The 15,199-nt window shown below is 38.1% G+C and overlaps 1 protein-coding gene across 2 annotated transcripts in view; it reads left to right on the plus strand.

Moving 5' to 3' along the window:
* ITCH (itchy E3 ubiquitin protein ligase) overlaps positions 1 to 15,199 on the plus strand; it is a 99,527-nt gene that overhangs the window by 18,456 nt on the left and 65,872 nt on the right. For both annotated transcript variants that reach the window (XM_018057738.1, XM_005688476.3), the window contains exon 3: positions 13,709 to 13,799. In XM_018057738.1, the coding sequence (XP_017913227.1) occupies positions 13,730 to 13,799 (70 nt within the window). In that variant the 5' untranslated portion in view covers positions 13,709 to 13,729. The remainder of the gene's footprint in view (positions 1 to 13,708; positions 13,800 to 15,199) is intronic.

The following is a 15,199-nucleotide window of genomic DNA, read 5'->3' on the forward strand; positions in this document are numbered from 1 at the left end:
CGCCTTCAATCTTTCCCAGCATCAGGGTCTTTTCCAATGAGTCAGTTCTTCATATCAGGTGGCCAAAGTATTGACTTTCAGCTTCAACATCAGTCCTTCCAGTGAATATTTTTGGGTGTACAGTTGTATGAGTTTTAACACATTTATTGATTCTTGTAACTAATACCACAATCAGGATACAGAACAATGTCATCACACCAAAAACCTCCCTTGTACTGTATTTTTTAGTCAAACTCACCCTCAGTTCTTAACCTCTGGCAGCAACAAATTTGTTCTCCATGTCTTTGTTTTGTCTTTCGGAGACTGTCGCATATATAGAATAGTACATATTAAACTTTTTGAGAAGGGGTTTCACTCAGTATGATGCCTTTGAGATTCCTCTGAGTTGTATTTTTAAAAAATTATTTACTTTTGGCTGCACTGGTATTTGTTGCTAGAATGGGCGTTCTCTAGTTGTGGTAAATGGAGCTACTCTTCATTGTGTGTGAGCTTCTCATTGTGGTGGCTTCTCTTGTTGGGGAGCACAGGCTCTAGGTGTGCAGGCTTCAATAGTTGCAGCATGCGGGCTCAGTAGTTGCAGTTACCAGAATTAGTTGCTCTGAAGCATGTGGAATCTTCCCGTACCAGGAATTGAACCCATGTCCCCTGCTTGGCAGGTGGACTCTGATTCATTGTGCCCCTAGGGAAATCCTGTTGGCGTTTTGTTAAAAACATTATTGCTGAGTAGTATTCCAGTGTGTAAATGTACTACAGTTTATTGATTTACCTGTGGAAGGAGATTGGTTTCCCTGGTGGTTCGGGGGTAAAGCATCTGCCTCCAATGCAAGAGATGTGGATTTGATCCCTGGGTCCAGAAGATCCCTTGGAGCAGGATATGGTAACCCACTATAGTGTTCTTGCCAGGAAAATCCAATGGACAGAGGATCCTGGCAGGCTACAGTCCATGGGGTCATAAAGTCAGACACTACTGAAGTGACTGAGCACACGCACGTGGAGGGAGATCACCTTGTTTCACATATTTTGCAACTGTGAATAGAGCTCCTGTAAACATTGTTGCACAGATTTTATATGGACATGACTTAGTGACTAAACAGCAGCAGCACTTTACAGGTATTATATCAATCTGTAAAGCAAAACTACAATTAAGTTATTCCTGTTTTGTGGATGAAGAAAGTAATTCAGTGATTTGCTTAAGTTCACACAGTAAACAATGCATGTGGATTTGGAGAGATGTGGGTCTAGATCTATTTGACTCCAAAGCCTGCACACTTAATTGCCGGGGTCCAGCCCCAGCAGGATCCAGGGGTTCCCTCAGGATGGACGGAGTTGGAGAGAGAGACAGGGAGAGAGATGGAGAGACCAAGCTTAGGTGGAGCAGGTCTGTAACTTTATTTTTTAAAAAGAGCTTTTATACCTTGGGTTGTACATAGAGGGGAATGGAAGATGCAGAGTCATGCAGGGTCAGCAGTTCTGACCCTTATTGAAACCAGGCTTTCTTTCTGCATACTTTTTCATATACAAAAGTCTTATGTGATTTACATCATCTTCTGGCCTAGGGACCTGTTAACATTTTATGACCCTTTTTTCTGATAAAGATTTGTCAACCAGAAAACTTATTTTTCTCTAAAAGTGTTTTTTCTAAAGTCTGGTGCCACTCTCAGAAAGTACTAAATAAAGTTACATTCCTATGGGGCAAAGGTGCAGTGGGTTATAACAAAGAAAAAATTTATTAACTCAAAGGTCTAATGTTGCTAACACCAAGGCTACTACTTATTTTCCCTACATACCAGCTATATTAACTAATATACTTCCAGGCACACAATGGGTAAGGGATATAGAAACTTGGCAGCAAGCATTGTTTCAACAGTGAAATCCTTCACCAGCACTATTCTAATAATTTTTACTCCTCGAAGGGCTCTTTACCTCTTAGGACTTTAGAATGTTTAAGTTCCCCTGCCTTTCATGGTTGGGAAGTTGTGAACAATCATGTGCGTTAGTGTAAGAGTATGAATAAACCTGCCACGCAAGTTAGAATGCTAACAGAGGGGTTTGAATTGACATATTCCTTTCATGCCCAGGAGACTTATCGACTAGAGCCCTAAGTTGATTTTCTCCAGAGAAAGGTGGTCGGAGATAGCCCCCTGTTAATGCCAGAAGAGTTGGTGAAAGGCATAATATAGTAAACAGTAGACAAGACAGATTTTGGTATGGGGTAGATGCTCGAGCAGGTCCAGGGAGTCCCTCGAGTCCTGATCTGCCTTGCCTGTCAGGTCTCTCCTCATGACCTTGTCATGGGTGGGATCTTGTGTGCTGGCTCCCGGCATTTAATTACCATGTTATAGTATCTTTTAATGTGTGCTGTAGAGTAGACTAGAAGAATTGTTTCTGCTTTCTAGTTTAAGGAAGGCTACCAGATGAGATGCTTGAGCAGAATATTGAAGGTTAAGAGAAGACCAGATGACCAGAAATTCAGGGAAATAGTGGGGCAAAGTTTTAACAGAACAGGAAAAGTAAATCACAGAAGTATTAAACAGATGGCATTTTGGAGAATGATGAATAATTTTGTGTGACTGGAGCATAGGGTATGTATGGGAGAATGGCATGTGGAATAAGATAATAGGCAAAGCAGGATCATGGCAGATGATCAGAGTTGTGTAGAAAGTTCAGCTTAGAAATCCTTTGATAACGCTGTGTGGACAGGTTGGGGTAAGGCACGGAGAAACACTGAAGTGAGTATGATACTACAGGAAGAGGCAAATGAAGGGAGTAGTAATGGGCGTAATGAAGATGTAAAGTTAAGTTTAATTGTAAGATAGTCCACCCATGTCCAACTGTTTTATTCTAATGTCTTAAGAAAGTTTTTTGCCTCTTCCATACTTTCCAGTTTTATGCCATGAGTGTGATGTATGTAGGATGTTACAGATTTTTCACTTTAATGCTCAAGAGCATGTGTTAGCAAACTGTGACTCATGGGAGGAATCTGGCCTGCTGCTTTTTTTTTTTCTTTATAAATAAAGTTTTATTGGGATAGCCCCATTCATTTTATGTGTTCTCTGTCACACTGTCACAGTACGATGGCAGTTGAACAATTGTTACAGACATATGGTCCCCAAGTCTAAAATGTTTGCTTTTTGGCCCTTTACAGAAAACTTTGAAGAACAGCAGATTGAAAGCTTTCTTCCATCTAATAACCGAAATGCATGGGATAGTGCTTACTTAATATTATATATTGTTCTTTGTTAACTAGATGACTGACCACATAGTCATTCACAATCTGCCCATAGTGTATTTGGAAAATTTTTTGAACCTGGGCCTTGGTTCCCTCTTGTTTAATAATTTTTAAGTTATTCTATTTTTCTGAACACAAGATCAGATCATGTTCAAATAAAGGTAGTTTTACTTCTTTCTCTGCAGTCCATATGCCTTTTGTTTGATTTTCTTGCCAAGTTACACTGGCTAGAACATTTGAATAAAAACGATGAGGGCTGGCATTCTTTCTTGTTCTTGATTTTAGGGGGAGAGCATTCAGTCTTTTACCATTAAGTAGGATAGGAATCCCAGGGACTGGGGAGCCTGGTGGGTTGCCGTCTATGGGGTTGCACAGAGTCGGACATGACTGAAGCTACTCAGCAGCAGCAGCAGGATGTAAGCAGAGACATTACTTTGCCAACAAAGGTCCATCTAGTCAAACCTATGGTTTTTCCAGTAGTCACGTATGGATATGAGAGTTGGACTATAAAGAAAGCTGAGTGCTGAAGAATTGATGCTTTTGAACTGTAGTGTTGGAGACGACTCTTGAGAGTCCCTTGGACTGCAAGGAGGTCAAACCAGTCCAACCTAAAGGAAATCAGTCCTGTCCATTGGAAGGACTGATGCTAAAGCTGAAACTCCAATACGTTGGCCACCTGATGTGAAGAACTGACTCATTGGAAAAAACTGATGCTGGGAAAGATTGACAGCAGGAGGAGAAGGGGACAACAGAGGATGAGATGGTTGGATGGCATCACTGACTTGATGGACATGAGTATGAGTAAGCTCCGGGAGATGGTGATGGACAGGGAAGCCTGGTATGTTGCAGTCCATGGGGTTACAAAGAGTTGGACACGACTGGACAACTGAACTGAATTGAAGCTATAGTTTTGTTTTTTTTTTAAATTAGATGCCCTTTTCCAGGTCGAGGAAGTTCTCTTTTACTTCTGGTTTCTTCAGTGTTTTTTACCATGAAAGGGTGAGTTGTGTCAAATGCCTTTTGTGCGTTGAGATGATGATGTTGTTTTTGTACTCTGTTCTAATATGTCTATGTAGTATATATTACATTAATTGATTTCTGGATATTTATCCAAGCTTGTATTTTTGGTATAAATTCCACTTGGTCATGGAATATTACTTAATTCGTTTGTATTTTGTTGATGATTTTTGCCTCTCTATTCAATATAAGAGATTCACCAAGTGTGTACAAGGGATCCAGTGTCTCCATATCCTTGCCAACACTTTTAATCTCTCTCTCTTTTTTTTGGTTATTATTGGCTGGACCATGCAGCATGTGGGATCTTAGTTCCCCAACCAGGGATTGAACCTGTGCCCTGTGCGTTGGAAGCATGGACCACCAGGGAATCTCCTGTTTGGAACTGTTGTAGTTTTTTCTTTTTTTTATATAAAATCATGTCATCTGGGGACAGATAATTTTCCTTCTTTCCTTCCAATTTTTTCTGTCTTTTTTTAAATGCCTTAATTGCTTTGGCTAGGACTTCCAGTACTGTGTTGACTAGAAATGGTGAGAGTGGGCATCCTGTCTTGTCCTAGTATTAGAAGAAAAAATTTGAGATTTTCACTGTTGAGTGTGATGTTGGCTGTGGGCTTTTTCATATGTAAAACATATTTTGTTGAGGTAATTTCCTTCTGTTCCTAACCAGACAGTTTTTTATGAAACAGTATTGAATTTTGTCAAATGCTCTTCTGCATTAATTGTGATGTTCATATGGTTTTTATCCTTCATTGTAATTTGGTGTAACATATTGATTTTCTTTATTTTTAAAAAATATTTTAATTTTATTGGAGTATAGATGATTTACAGTGTTGTGTTAGTTTCAGGTATACAGCAGATGATTCAGTTCTATATATTTTCATTCTTTTTTAGATTCCTATATGGGTTATCACAAAATACTGAGTAGAGTTTCCTTTGCTATAGAGTAGGCCCTTGTTGGTCACACTGATTTATTTATTTCGTATGTTGACCCCATCTTGCATCCCAGGGATTAATCAATCCTTCTTGGTCATGATGTATTACTCCTTTTAATGTGCTGTTGAATTCAGTTTGCTGGTATGAAAATGAAACATTTTGAATGTTATAATGTGGTAGCTCTGGAAATCCCATCTCATGGTTTCTTCTTGCTGCCTGCTGTGGTTGCCATTTGATTGATTGTTTCAGACTAATTTTGTATAGTCCTGTTTTCTTTGTCTTGTATGGTCTCTGAAGTCTATTCTGTTAGATTAGTAGTTTGACAGACAACCTTTTCACTGATTGATTGACATAAAATCGGTTTATGATGTTTAAGATTCAAGAGTACAAAATTATATTTTGACTTCTGTATACACTGCAACATGCTAACTAGCAAGAGTTTAGTTTCCATTCATCACCATGCACTTGACTTCCTTTATCCATTTTGCCCTTCCCACACTTAGTTTCTGCTAGCCACTATTCTGTTCTCTCTGTGTACTTATTTTTGTTTGGTTTGTCTACTCAACCCCCCACCCCTCATACACATATGAAAGAAATCATACAGTATTTGCCTTTTTCTGTCTTATTTCACTAGTGTAATACCCTCCAGGTCTATCCATATTGTTGCAAATGGCAAAATTTCCTCTCTTTAAAAAAAAATTTTTTTTTCTTTTTTTAAGCTGAGTAATAGTCCCTTGTTTTAAATATATACTACATTTTTTTTTAATCCAGTCATTCATGGATGGCAGCTTAGTTTGTTTACATATCTTGTGTCTTATATTTAGTGCTGGATTGAACATCAGTATGCATCTATCTTTTCAAAATAGATGTTTTTGAATTTTTTGGATAAATACCTTGAAGTGGAATAGCTGAATCATATTCTTAATTTTTGAGAACTCTCCATACTGTTTTCAGTAGTGGCTACAGTAATTTGCTCTCCCACAAACTATACAAGGATTCCCTTTTCTCAACATCCTCGCTAACACTTGTTATTTCTTGCCTTTTTGATAATACTTATTCTAATGGTGTGAGATGGTATCTCATTTGTGATTTTGATTTGCATTTCCCTAATATTTAGTGATGTTGACAGCTAAGAGTTTTATGATTTCAGGTATTACATTCAAGTCCTTAATCTGTTTTGAGTTGACCTTTTGTATGGTGTAAAGCTGGTGGTCTAGTTTCATTCTTTTGCATGACCAGTTTTTCCAACATCATTTATTGAAGAGACTATCTATTCGCCATTGTGTGTTCTTTTCTCTTGTGTATTAATTGTCCATATATGTGTGTGTTTATTTCTGAACTCTCAATTCTGTTCCATTGATTTGTGTGTCACTTTGATAGTACCGTGCTGTTTTGATTACTGTGACTTTGTAATATAATTTGAAATCAGAGTGAATGATACTTCAGCTTTGTTTCCCCCTCAGGATTGCTTTGGCTATTTGGGGCCCTTTGTGGTTCCATACAAATTTCAGGATTTTTTTGTTCTTCTGTTTCTGTGAAAAATGTCATTGGGATTTTGATAGGGCTTGCATTGACTGTAGATTGCTTTAGGTGCTTTAGGTGATACGGACATTTAAAAATGTTAAATTCTTCTAATCTATGAGCCCAAATATCTTTACATTTCTTTGTGTTGTGTTCAGTTTCTTTTAATAATGCCTTTAGTTTTCAGTGAAAGATGATCTTTCACCTAGCTGGTTAAATTTATTCCTAGATATTCTGTTTGTTACGGTTGTGCATAGGATTGTTTTTCTTAATTGCTTTCTGATGATTTGTTGTTAGTGTATAGAATAGACTTTTATATACTTATTTTTTTTTGTACCCTGAAACTTTAGTATATTTTATTTCTAATAGATTTTTTGGTGAAAATTTTTTTAAATATATAAAACTATGTCGTATTTGTTTCCTGTCTATTATTAAACTGTAGGACACCCAGTTGGCATTGGAGAATTGGTTGTTGGTGTGGGGAACCCATCTACTGCACTCAACTTGAGACTTGTAGAATTAGCGACCAGCACCTTTACACTGTTAAGAAAATGAAAAGAGAAGCCATAGGCTGTGAGAAAATGTTTGCAAAACATATAAAGGACTTACATTTAAAATACACAAGTAACTCTTAAAATGCAACAGTAAGAAAACAAATAATGAGTAAAATATCTGAACAGATAGCTCGTGAAACAGTGTACATAGATGGTAAATAGTCAAACAAACAAAAAGATGCTCAACATCATGTCACATGGGAATTACAAACTAAGCCACTAGTGAAACATCATTGTACACCTATTAGATTGGCTAAATTCCAGAAATACTAAATTCTGACAATATCAAATACTTGTGAGGATATGGAGCAGTAGAAATTTTCCTTCAGTTCTAATTGGAATGCAGAGTGGTACAGCCACTTTGGAAGATGATTTGGCAGTTGCTTACAGAGCTAAAACATAGGTTTACCCTTATCATCCTGTAATTGTAGTCCTCTTTACCCAGTTGAGTAGAAGACTTACATACACAAAGAACCTGCATGATAGTATTTATAGCAGTTTTATTCATAACTGCCAGAAGCTGGAAGCATCTAACATCCTTGGAATGAACACATGTGAAATGTTTATTCAGCAAATTAAAAAAAAAAAAACTGTCAAGTTCTGAAAAGATACAGAGGAAACTTTAATCGTAGTACCAAGAAGCCAGGCTGAGGTTCTTAAATTGTGTGATTCCACTATCTAATATTCTGGGAGAAGCAAAACTGTAGAGACAGTAAAAAGATAAGTGGTTGCCAGAAGTTCTTATTGAGGGAAGAAGAATGAATAGGGGAAGCACGGGATTTTTAGAGTTGGGAGATTATTCTCTGTGACACTGTACTATTGAATACATGGCAGTTATGCATTTGTCAACATCCTTAGGACTGTATAAGTTTCATAAAGTGACCCTTAATATAAATTGTGGACATCAGTTAATTAAAACTGTAGAATATTTCAGGTACTGATTAGCAAGGCAGACAAGGTTGCCTGCCTTTGTAGAAATTAATAAAATTAATTTAAAAAGTCAGAAAAATTTCAGTGATGTGGTAGAAAGTAATAGTATGGCTGCATTATACTGGGTAGTCAGGGAAGACCTGAGTACTAACTTGAGGGCTGAATGCAAGATGTTAGCCATTTAAAGATAAGTGGGAAAAACATTTTCAGCAGAGGGAACAGTTAGTGTAAGCCTGTAAGTCCAGAATGACTTTAGTGTGTTTGAGAAATAGAATCCAGATTTACAATGGCTAAGGAGGAGAATGTTAAGGAGAGGAGAACTCAAGAAAGTAGGTCATGTATGGAATGAAGTGGAGCTTCTGTAAGCCAGAGAGGAATTTGGCTTCTGTTTTAGGTGAGATAGGCAATTATTGGATATTTAAGCAGAGTAGAGCAAGATATAATTCTGATGTTCAGAAGAATACACTAACTTTGATGGGAAATGGCTGAGAGGGAGAAGGAGCAAATGCAGAGGCTGCTGCTGCTGCGTCGCTTCAGTCGTGTCCGACTCTGTGCGACTCCATAGATGGCAGCCCACTAGGCTCCTCTGTCCCTGGGATTCTCCAGGCAAGAATACTGGAGTGGGTTGCCATTTCCTTCTCCAGTGCAGAGGCAGGGAGCCTTATTTAGTGACTTGTAATAGTTTGTTGACAGGGAAGGGCTGGTTGTGGCTTGGGCTAATGTAGTTAAAAGAAAGTAAGCATATATTTTAGGGTATATAGTAGGGTATATTTTGCAGATAGAATCTTTACAACTAGATGAGGGAAAGATTTAATGCTCATAGCTTTGGCTTGAGCAGCTGGGTGAATGGTGCTGCTGTTGAGCCAGGCAGAGTTTCACCTTAGTCATTTTAGTAATGCAGACAATTGTAAAGGTTAGACCTAGGAGTCTGGCGCTCAGGGGAGAAGATGGGCTTTGAAGTGTAGATTCTCTATCTACTTAGTCTTGAGGTATTTTTCAAATTGTACAAGTATGGTATATATTTTCTTTTTAAACTCAAATAATACATATAAAACCACAAGTTCCCCATGACTTCCTTCTTTAGTACACAGGAGGGCAGCCACTATTACCAGTTTGGAATGGATACTTTTTCTGCCTTTATTTATATTTACCTATAGGGATATGCATTTTGTTTTTATTTGCAAAAATATTACATTATATATATTCTGTAACTTAAATATTCTTGAACTCTTTCCATTTCAGTTACTAGTAAGTTGTTCTAATTGTTGCATAGTTTTCTGTGGTATGAATTTGTGATTATTTAACTGGTTGCCAATTAATACTAAGGTTTCTTTGATTTGTCTTTACTGTTATACAAGTGGTGTGTTTTTTTATTAGAGATTTAAAATAAATAATTTTGATTATATGAAACTAACGTGAATTAGAACATACATTATTAAAATTATCAGCATGTTTTTGCAAAGCATCTCACAGTTCTATCACAATGATTCTCTGTAATTATCTGGAGAGGATCACTGTTTCTAAAAATGTTTGTAGTCTGTACTTTCATTAGTCTTATTTACATGAAATTGTGTTTTTAAAATACATTTTATTACGATTTTGAATTTATTTTCTTTGCAACTTTATAATGTTAATTTAGAATAATCTATACTATTTAAAAGGGTATTTTTCCAGCAATAAACTGTCGCTGTAGGTCAGCAACTAGAATAATACTTTATCATGCGTAAAGTCAGCATCCAAATGTTCGACTTTTCTCACTGCCTCCTAATTTCCTTATCTTGATGTCATAATTCTGAGGCAAACAGTCTTTTTGGTATTGAGGAGACGATAAAAACTATACATATGTGGTAATGACGTCTTTGAGGACTCTTTCTGTAACAAGCAGTTTGAATCAGAAGAATATCCTGTGCAATGCTGTGTTGACTTTTATGGTACACCTCGGTGCCTTTATATTCTGGGTGACTACTAATGGCTTTATTTATGATGTATGCCTTCTGTATTTAAAATAAAATGGCCCTTTTAGTAAATTGTATAAAACATCCGAAATGGTGCAATTTAAGCAGATGTAGAAAGTGAAGGAAAAAAATATACAGACCAAGCCAAGGGAATGAGCTAGTCACTTGAGTTAAGGCTGCCAGAATTTCAGCTTTGAACATACTGTTTTTCATTCCTCCCTACATCTGTCTGTCCCCCCCTCCCTGTCTCCTCAGCATATGGGATTCTGGTTCCCTGACCAGAGATTGAACTCATGCCCCTGCATTGCAAGTGGTCCTAACCCCTGGACCACCAGGGAATGGAAGCCTAATTTTGTATGAATACTGTAGACATGTTTACAGTTTCAGGTTACTTTGTTTGACTTATTGTATTTATGTATTTCTTACATAGGACCTGGCAGATAGTGAGTGCTTAAGTAAATTTTACTTTAATCTTTGACCCACTCAAAATATTCCTGATATTTTATCAAGTCCCCAAAAGCCTAAGAATATTTTATTTTAAAAACATATTTAGTTAAATTCTGACAGTATGAATAATAAACATTCATAGCATTTTCCCCCCACATACATAATCATTCAGTCTTTCAACAACCTTGTGAGGTAGAGATGGTGTTATCCCCGTTTCTCTGACAGGAAACTGAGACCTAGAGAGGTTCAGTCAGTTCAGTCGCTCAGTTGTGTCCGACTCTTTGCGACCCCATGAATCGCAGCACGCCAGGCCTCCCTGTCCATCAAAAACTCCTGGAGTTCACTCACACTCACGTCCATCGAGTCCGTGGTGCCATCCAGCCATCTCATCCTCTGTCGTCCCCTTCTCCTCCTGCCCCCAATCCCTCCCAGCATCAGAGTCTTTTCCAATGAATCAACTCTTCTCATGAGGTGTCCAAAGTACTGGAGTTTCAGCTTCAGCATCATTCCCTCCAAAGAAATCCCAGGGCTGATCTCCTTCAGAATGGACTGGTTGGCTCTCCTTGCAGTCCAAGGGACTCTCAAGAGTCTTCTCCAACACCACAGTTCAAAAACATCAATTCTTCAGCGCTCAGCTTTCTTCACAGTCCAACTCTCACATCCATACATGACCACAGGAAAAACCATAGCCGTGACTAGACGGACCTTTGTTGGCAAAGTAATGTCTCTGCTTTTGAATATGCTATCTAGGTTGGTCATAACTTTACTTCCAAGGAGTAAGCGTCTTAATTTCATGGCTGCAGTCACCATCTGCAGTGATTTTGGAGCCCAAAAAAATAAAGTCTGACACTGTTTCTACTGTTTCCCCATCTATTTCCCATGAAGTGATGGGACCAGATGCCATGATCTTAGTTCTCTGAATGTTGAGCTTTAAGCCAACTCTTTTACTCTCCACTTTCACTTTCATCAAGAGGCTTTTTAGTTCCTCTTCACTTTCTGCCATAAGTGTGGTGTCATCTGCATATCTGAGGTTATTGATATTTCTCCCAGCAATCTTGATTCCAGCTTGTGCTTCTTCCAGCCCAGCGTTTCTCATGATGTACTCTGCATAGAAGTTAAATAAGCAGGGTGACAATATACAGCCTTGATGTACTCCTTTTCCTATTTGGAACCAGTCTGTTGTTCATGTCCAGTTCTAACTGTTGCTTCCTGACCTGCATATAGGTTTCTCAAGAGGCAGGTCAGGTGGTCTGGTATTCCCATCTCTTTCATAATTTTCCACAGTTTATTGTGATCCACACAGTCAAAGGCTTTGGCATAGTCAATGAAGCAGAAATAGATGTTTTTCTGGAACTCTCTTGCTTTTTAGAGAGGTTGAGTGAGTGAAGTTGCTCAGTCTTGTCCGACTCTTGGCGACCCCATGGACCGTAGCCTACCAGGCTTCTCTATCCATGGGATTTTCCAGGCAAGAGTACTGGAGTGGGTTAGTATCATACAGTAAGTGTTGCAGCCAGGAATCAAGCCCAAGTGTCCTGATTTTGTTATAAAATCTCTGTTATGTAGATCATGCCCTTACCACATGAGGATTAACTCTTCTGAGACTATGGACTGAAGAAGATATGTTAGGGTTGTTTATTTTAGTATAATTCAGGAGCCATCTTTGTTCCTTTCACAGATCAGATGTTTAAGTGTTTGCAATGTGTCAGGCACTGTTTTGGGATTCTGGGTTTTATCAGTGAACCAAAAAAAATGATTCCTGGTCACATGGAGTTTATATTCTAGCCCAGAGAATCAAAACCAATAAACATAATGACCAAGTCAATTACTTGGTATGTCAAAAGATCACATTGTCTGTAGAAGAAAAAAAATGATCAGGATAGGTGGAACAGACTGTTAATATTGTGAAGAAAACAAGTAGAACAAAGGTCTTAAGGCAAGAATGTGCTGGCATGTTTGAAAAATAATAGGTAGGTGCCTGAGTAGGGGTGGAAAGTAGAGGGGAAATAAGATCAGGAGGTAGGGAGGAGTGGAAGCTTGTATCATATAGGGTCTTTCACTTGAGTAAAATGGGAAGATTTGAAGAACTTCTTAACATCTTAAAATCATCCAGGTTGTGTTAAGAATAGGTACTGAGGCTGGACAAGGATGGGAAAAGGGAGACCTTTTAGGTTAATCTGGGCTTCCCTTGTGGCTCAGCTGGTAAAGAATCTGCCTACAGTGCAGGAGACCTGGGTTCGATCCCTGGGTTGGGAAGATCATCTGGAGAAGGGAAAGGCTACCCACTCCAGTATTCTGGCCTGGAGAATTCCATGGACTGTACAGTCCGTGGGGTCACTTTAGGTTAATCTAGGAGAGGGGCATAATTCAGGAAGAAGATAGCTGTCAGGTGGCTATGAACAGGTTGATGATAGAAGTGATGAGAAATGGCTGGATTCTAGGTGTATTTTGCAAATAGAGACCTTAGAATTTGTCAGCAGATGGGAAGGGACATATGAACAAAGGGGTCAAGAATAACTCCATAGTTTTTAGCTTGAGCATCTGAATGGATGAAATTGTCTTCGACTGAGATAGTTTACAGAGGACATCGGGGTTCTGTTTTTGATGTGTTAGTTTCGAATGTCTTTTAGATACCCAAGTGAAGTTGCTGTTTATAATTCAGGAGTGAAATCTGGGATAGAAATGTAAGGTTGGGACTTGTTGCTATATAGATGATATTTAAAGCCATAACACTGGATGATATCCTTGAGGAAATGAATATGAAGATATGAGAGAAGAGGGAACCAATAACTGAGCCCTAGGACCTTCCAGTATTAAGAGGGTAGAGAGACCAGAAGGAATCATCAAAGAAGACTAAGAAGGAATAATCAGTAAGGTAGGACATTAAACCTCGAGAATGTGTCTTGGGAACTAAAAGAAGAAAGTAAACCACGGAAGAAAGAAATTCAGCCATTTCAGATTTTGCTGATAGTTTAGCGCAGGATGGATACTAGAATTTTAGCAGTGTGAAGGCCACTGGTATTTTGTGGTCTTCCATGGGACATGGAAATGGCCTGGTTAGCATTTACATATTTTTCAAGTGGGAATTTTTAATGTTTACAGTGTTTTTCCTTTGCCCTGTTCAGGTTTGCCTTCCTGTTGGTGATATGTCTGGCAGTGGATCACAGCTTGGTTCAATGGGTAGTTTGACCATGAAATCACAACTTCAGATCACTGGTAAGTCTTAAAAACATCTACTGCATTATTTCCCTCATTCTCTTTGTGCCCCCCCACCCCGCCACCCTCTCCAGTATCCTGGAGAATTTCTATGGACTGTATAGTCCATACAGTCTCAAAGAGTCGGATACGACTGAGTGACTTTAACTTCACTTTCACTGTCAATAAAAAATCTTCTGAGAAGAAAACCTTTAGTGGCTGTTACATATCAGGTGTTAAATTTTTTGCTGAATGAATAAATGAACATAATGTGTAGATACATAAAAATAACATTTTAATTTCAGGTTGTTATTGGGTATGGTATACGATTTGGGTTTGTTAAACATGCTTGGGCAGTTGCTATTGTTTTTTGTTTTGATTTGGATTTTTTTTAGCTTTGTTGAGAGCTAATTCACATACTATACAGTTTACTTATTTAGAGGTCAGTGATTGTTAATACATTCTCAGAGTAACCATCACCAGTCAATTTTAGAACATTTTCACCATTCCAGAAAGAAACCCCTGCCCCATATTCCCCAGCCACCTTCGGCCCTAGCTTAATTATTTTTCTCTCTATAGCTTTGCCTACTTTGGTCTCATACAAATAGAATCATAAAATGTGTGGCCTTTGTCTCTTGACTTTTTCACTCATATTGTTTTCAAGATTCATCCCTGTTGTAGCATGCATTAGTATTTAATTTCTTTTTATTGCCAAATACTATTCCATATGTGGAAATACTTTATCCATTTATCAATTGATGGGTGTTTGGATTGGTTCCACTTTTTGGCTGTTATGAATAATGCTATGAACATTTGTGTATAACTGTTTGTGAAGTTGTATGTTTTCCGTTTTCTTGAGTGTGTTCCTGGGAGTAGAGTGACTGGGTCATGTAATATCCACATTTAGCATTGTGAGGAATTCCAAATTAATTTTCAAAGCATCCAGACCAATTTGTATTCCCAGCAGTCATGTATGAAGGTTACAGTTTTGTAAGCACCCTTGTAATGCTTATCTTTGATTAGAGACATTGTAATGGGTGTGACATAGTATCTCGAGCGTTTGAGTTCATTTCTCTGATGGTTAATGATGATGAGCGTTTTTTTCATGTGCTTATTATTGGCCATTTGTATATCTTTTTTTTGAGAAATGCCTATTTAAATTTTTTGGTTGCTCTTACTACTTTCCTAATACCTGTTTTTTTCCTCTAACTATGCTAACCAAGTGGATCACTTTCAGATTAATGTTTCTTAAAATGCCACCTGATTTGTACCTGCTCAAAAACCTTCAGTGCTTCTCCTTGGCTGTGTTAGTGAATTTCTTTAAAACTAGGCTAAGACCTTTCACAGTCAGGCTCCATATGATCTCTTTGTAGGGTCTTTTTATGGGAACCATTTGTACTAGCCAGTGAGGCACTGGATTT

This window comes from Capra hircus, chromosome 13, assembly GCF_001704415.2.
Source record: "Capra hircus breed San Clemente chromosome 13, ASM170441v1, whole genome shotgun sequence".
Classification (NCBI taxonomy): domain Eukaryota; kingdom Metazoa; phylum Chordata; class Mammalia; order Artiodactyla; family Bovidae; genus Capra; species Capra hircus.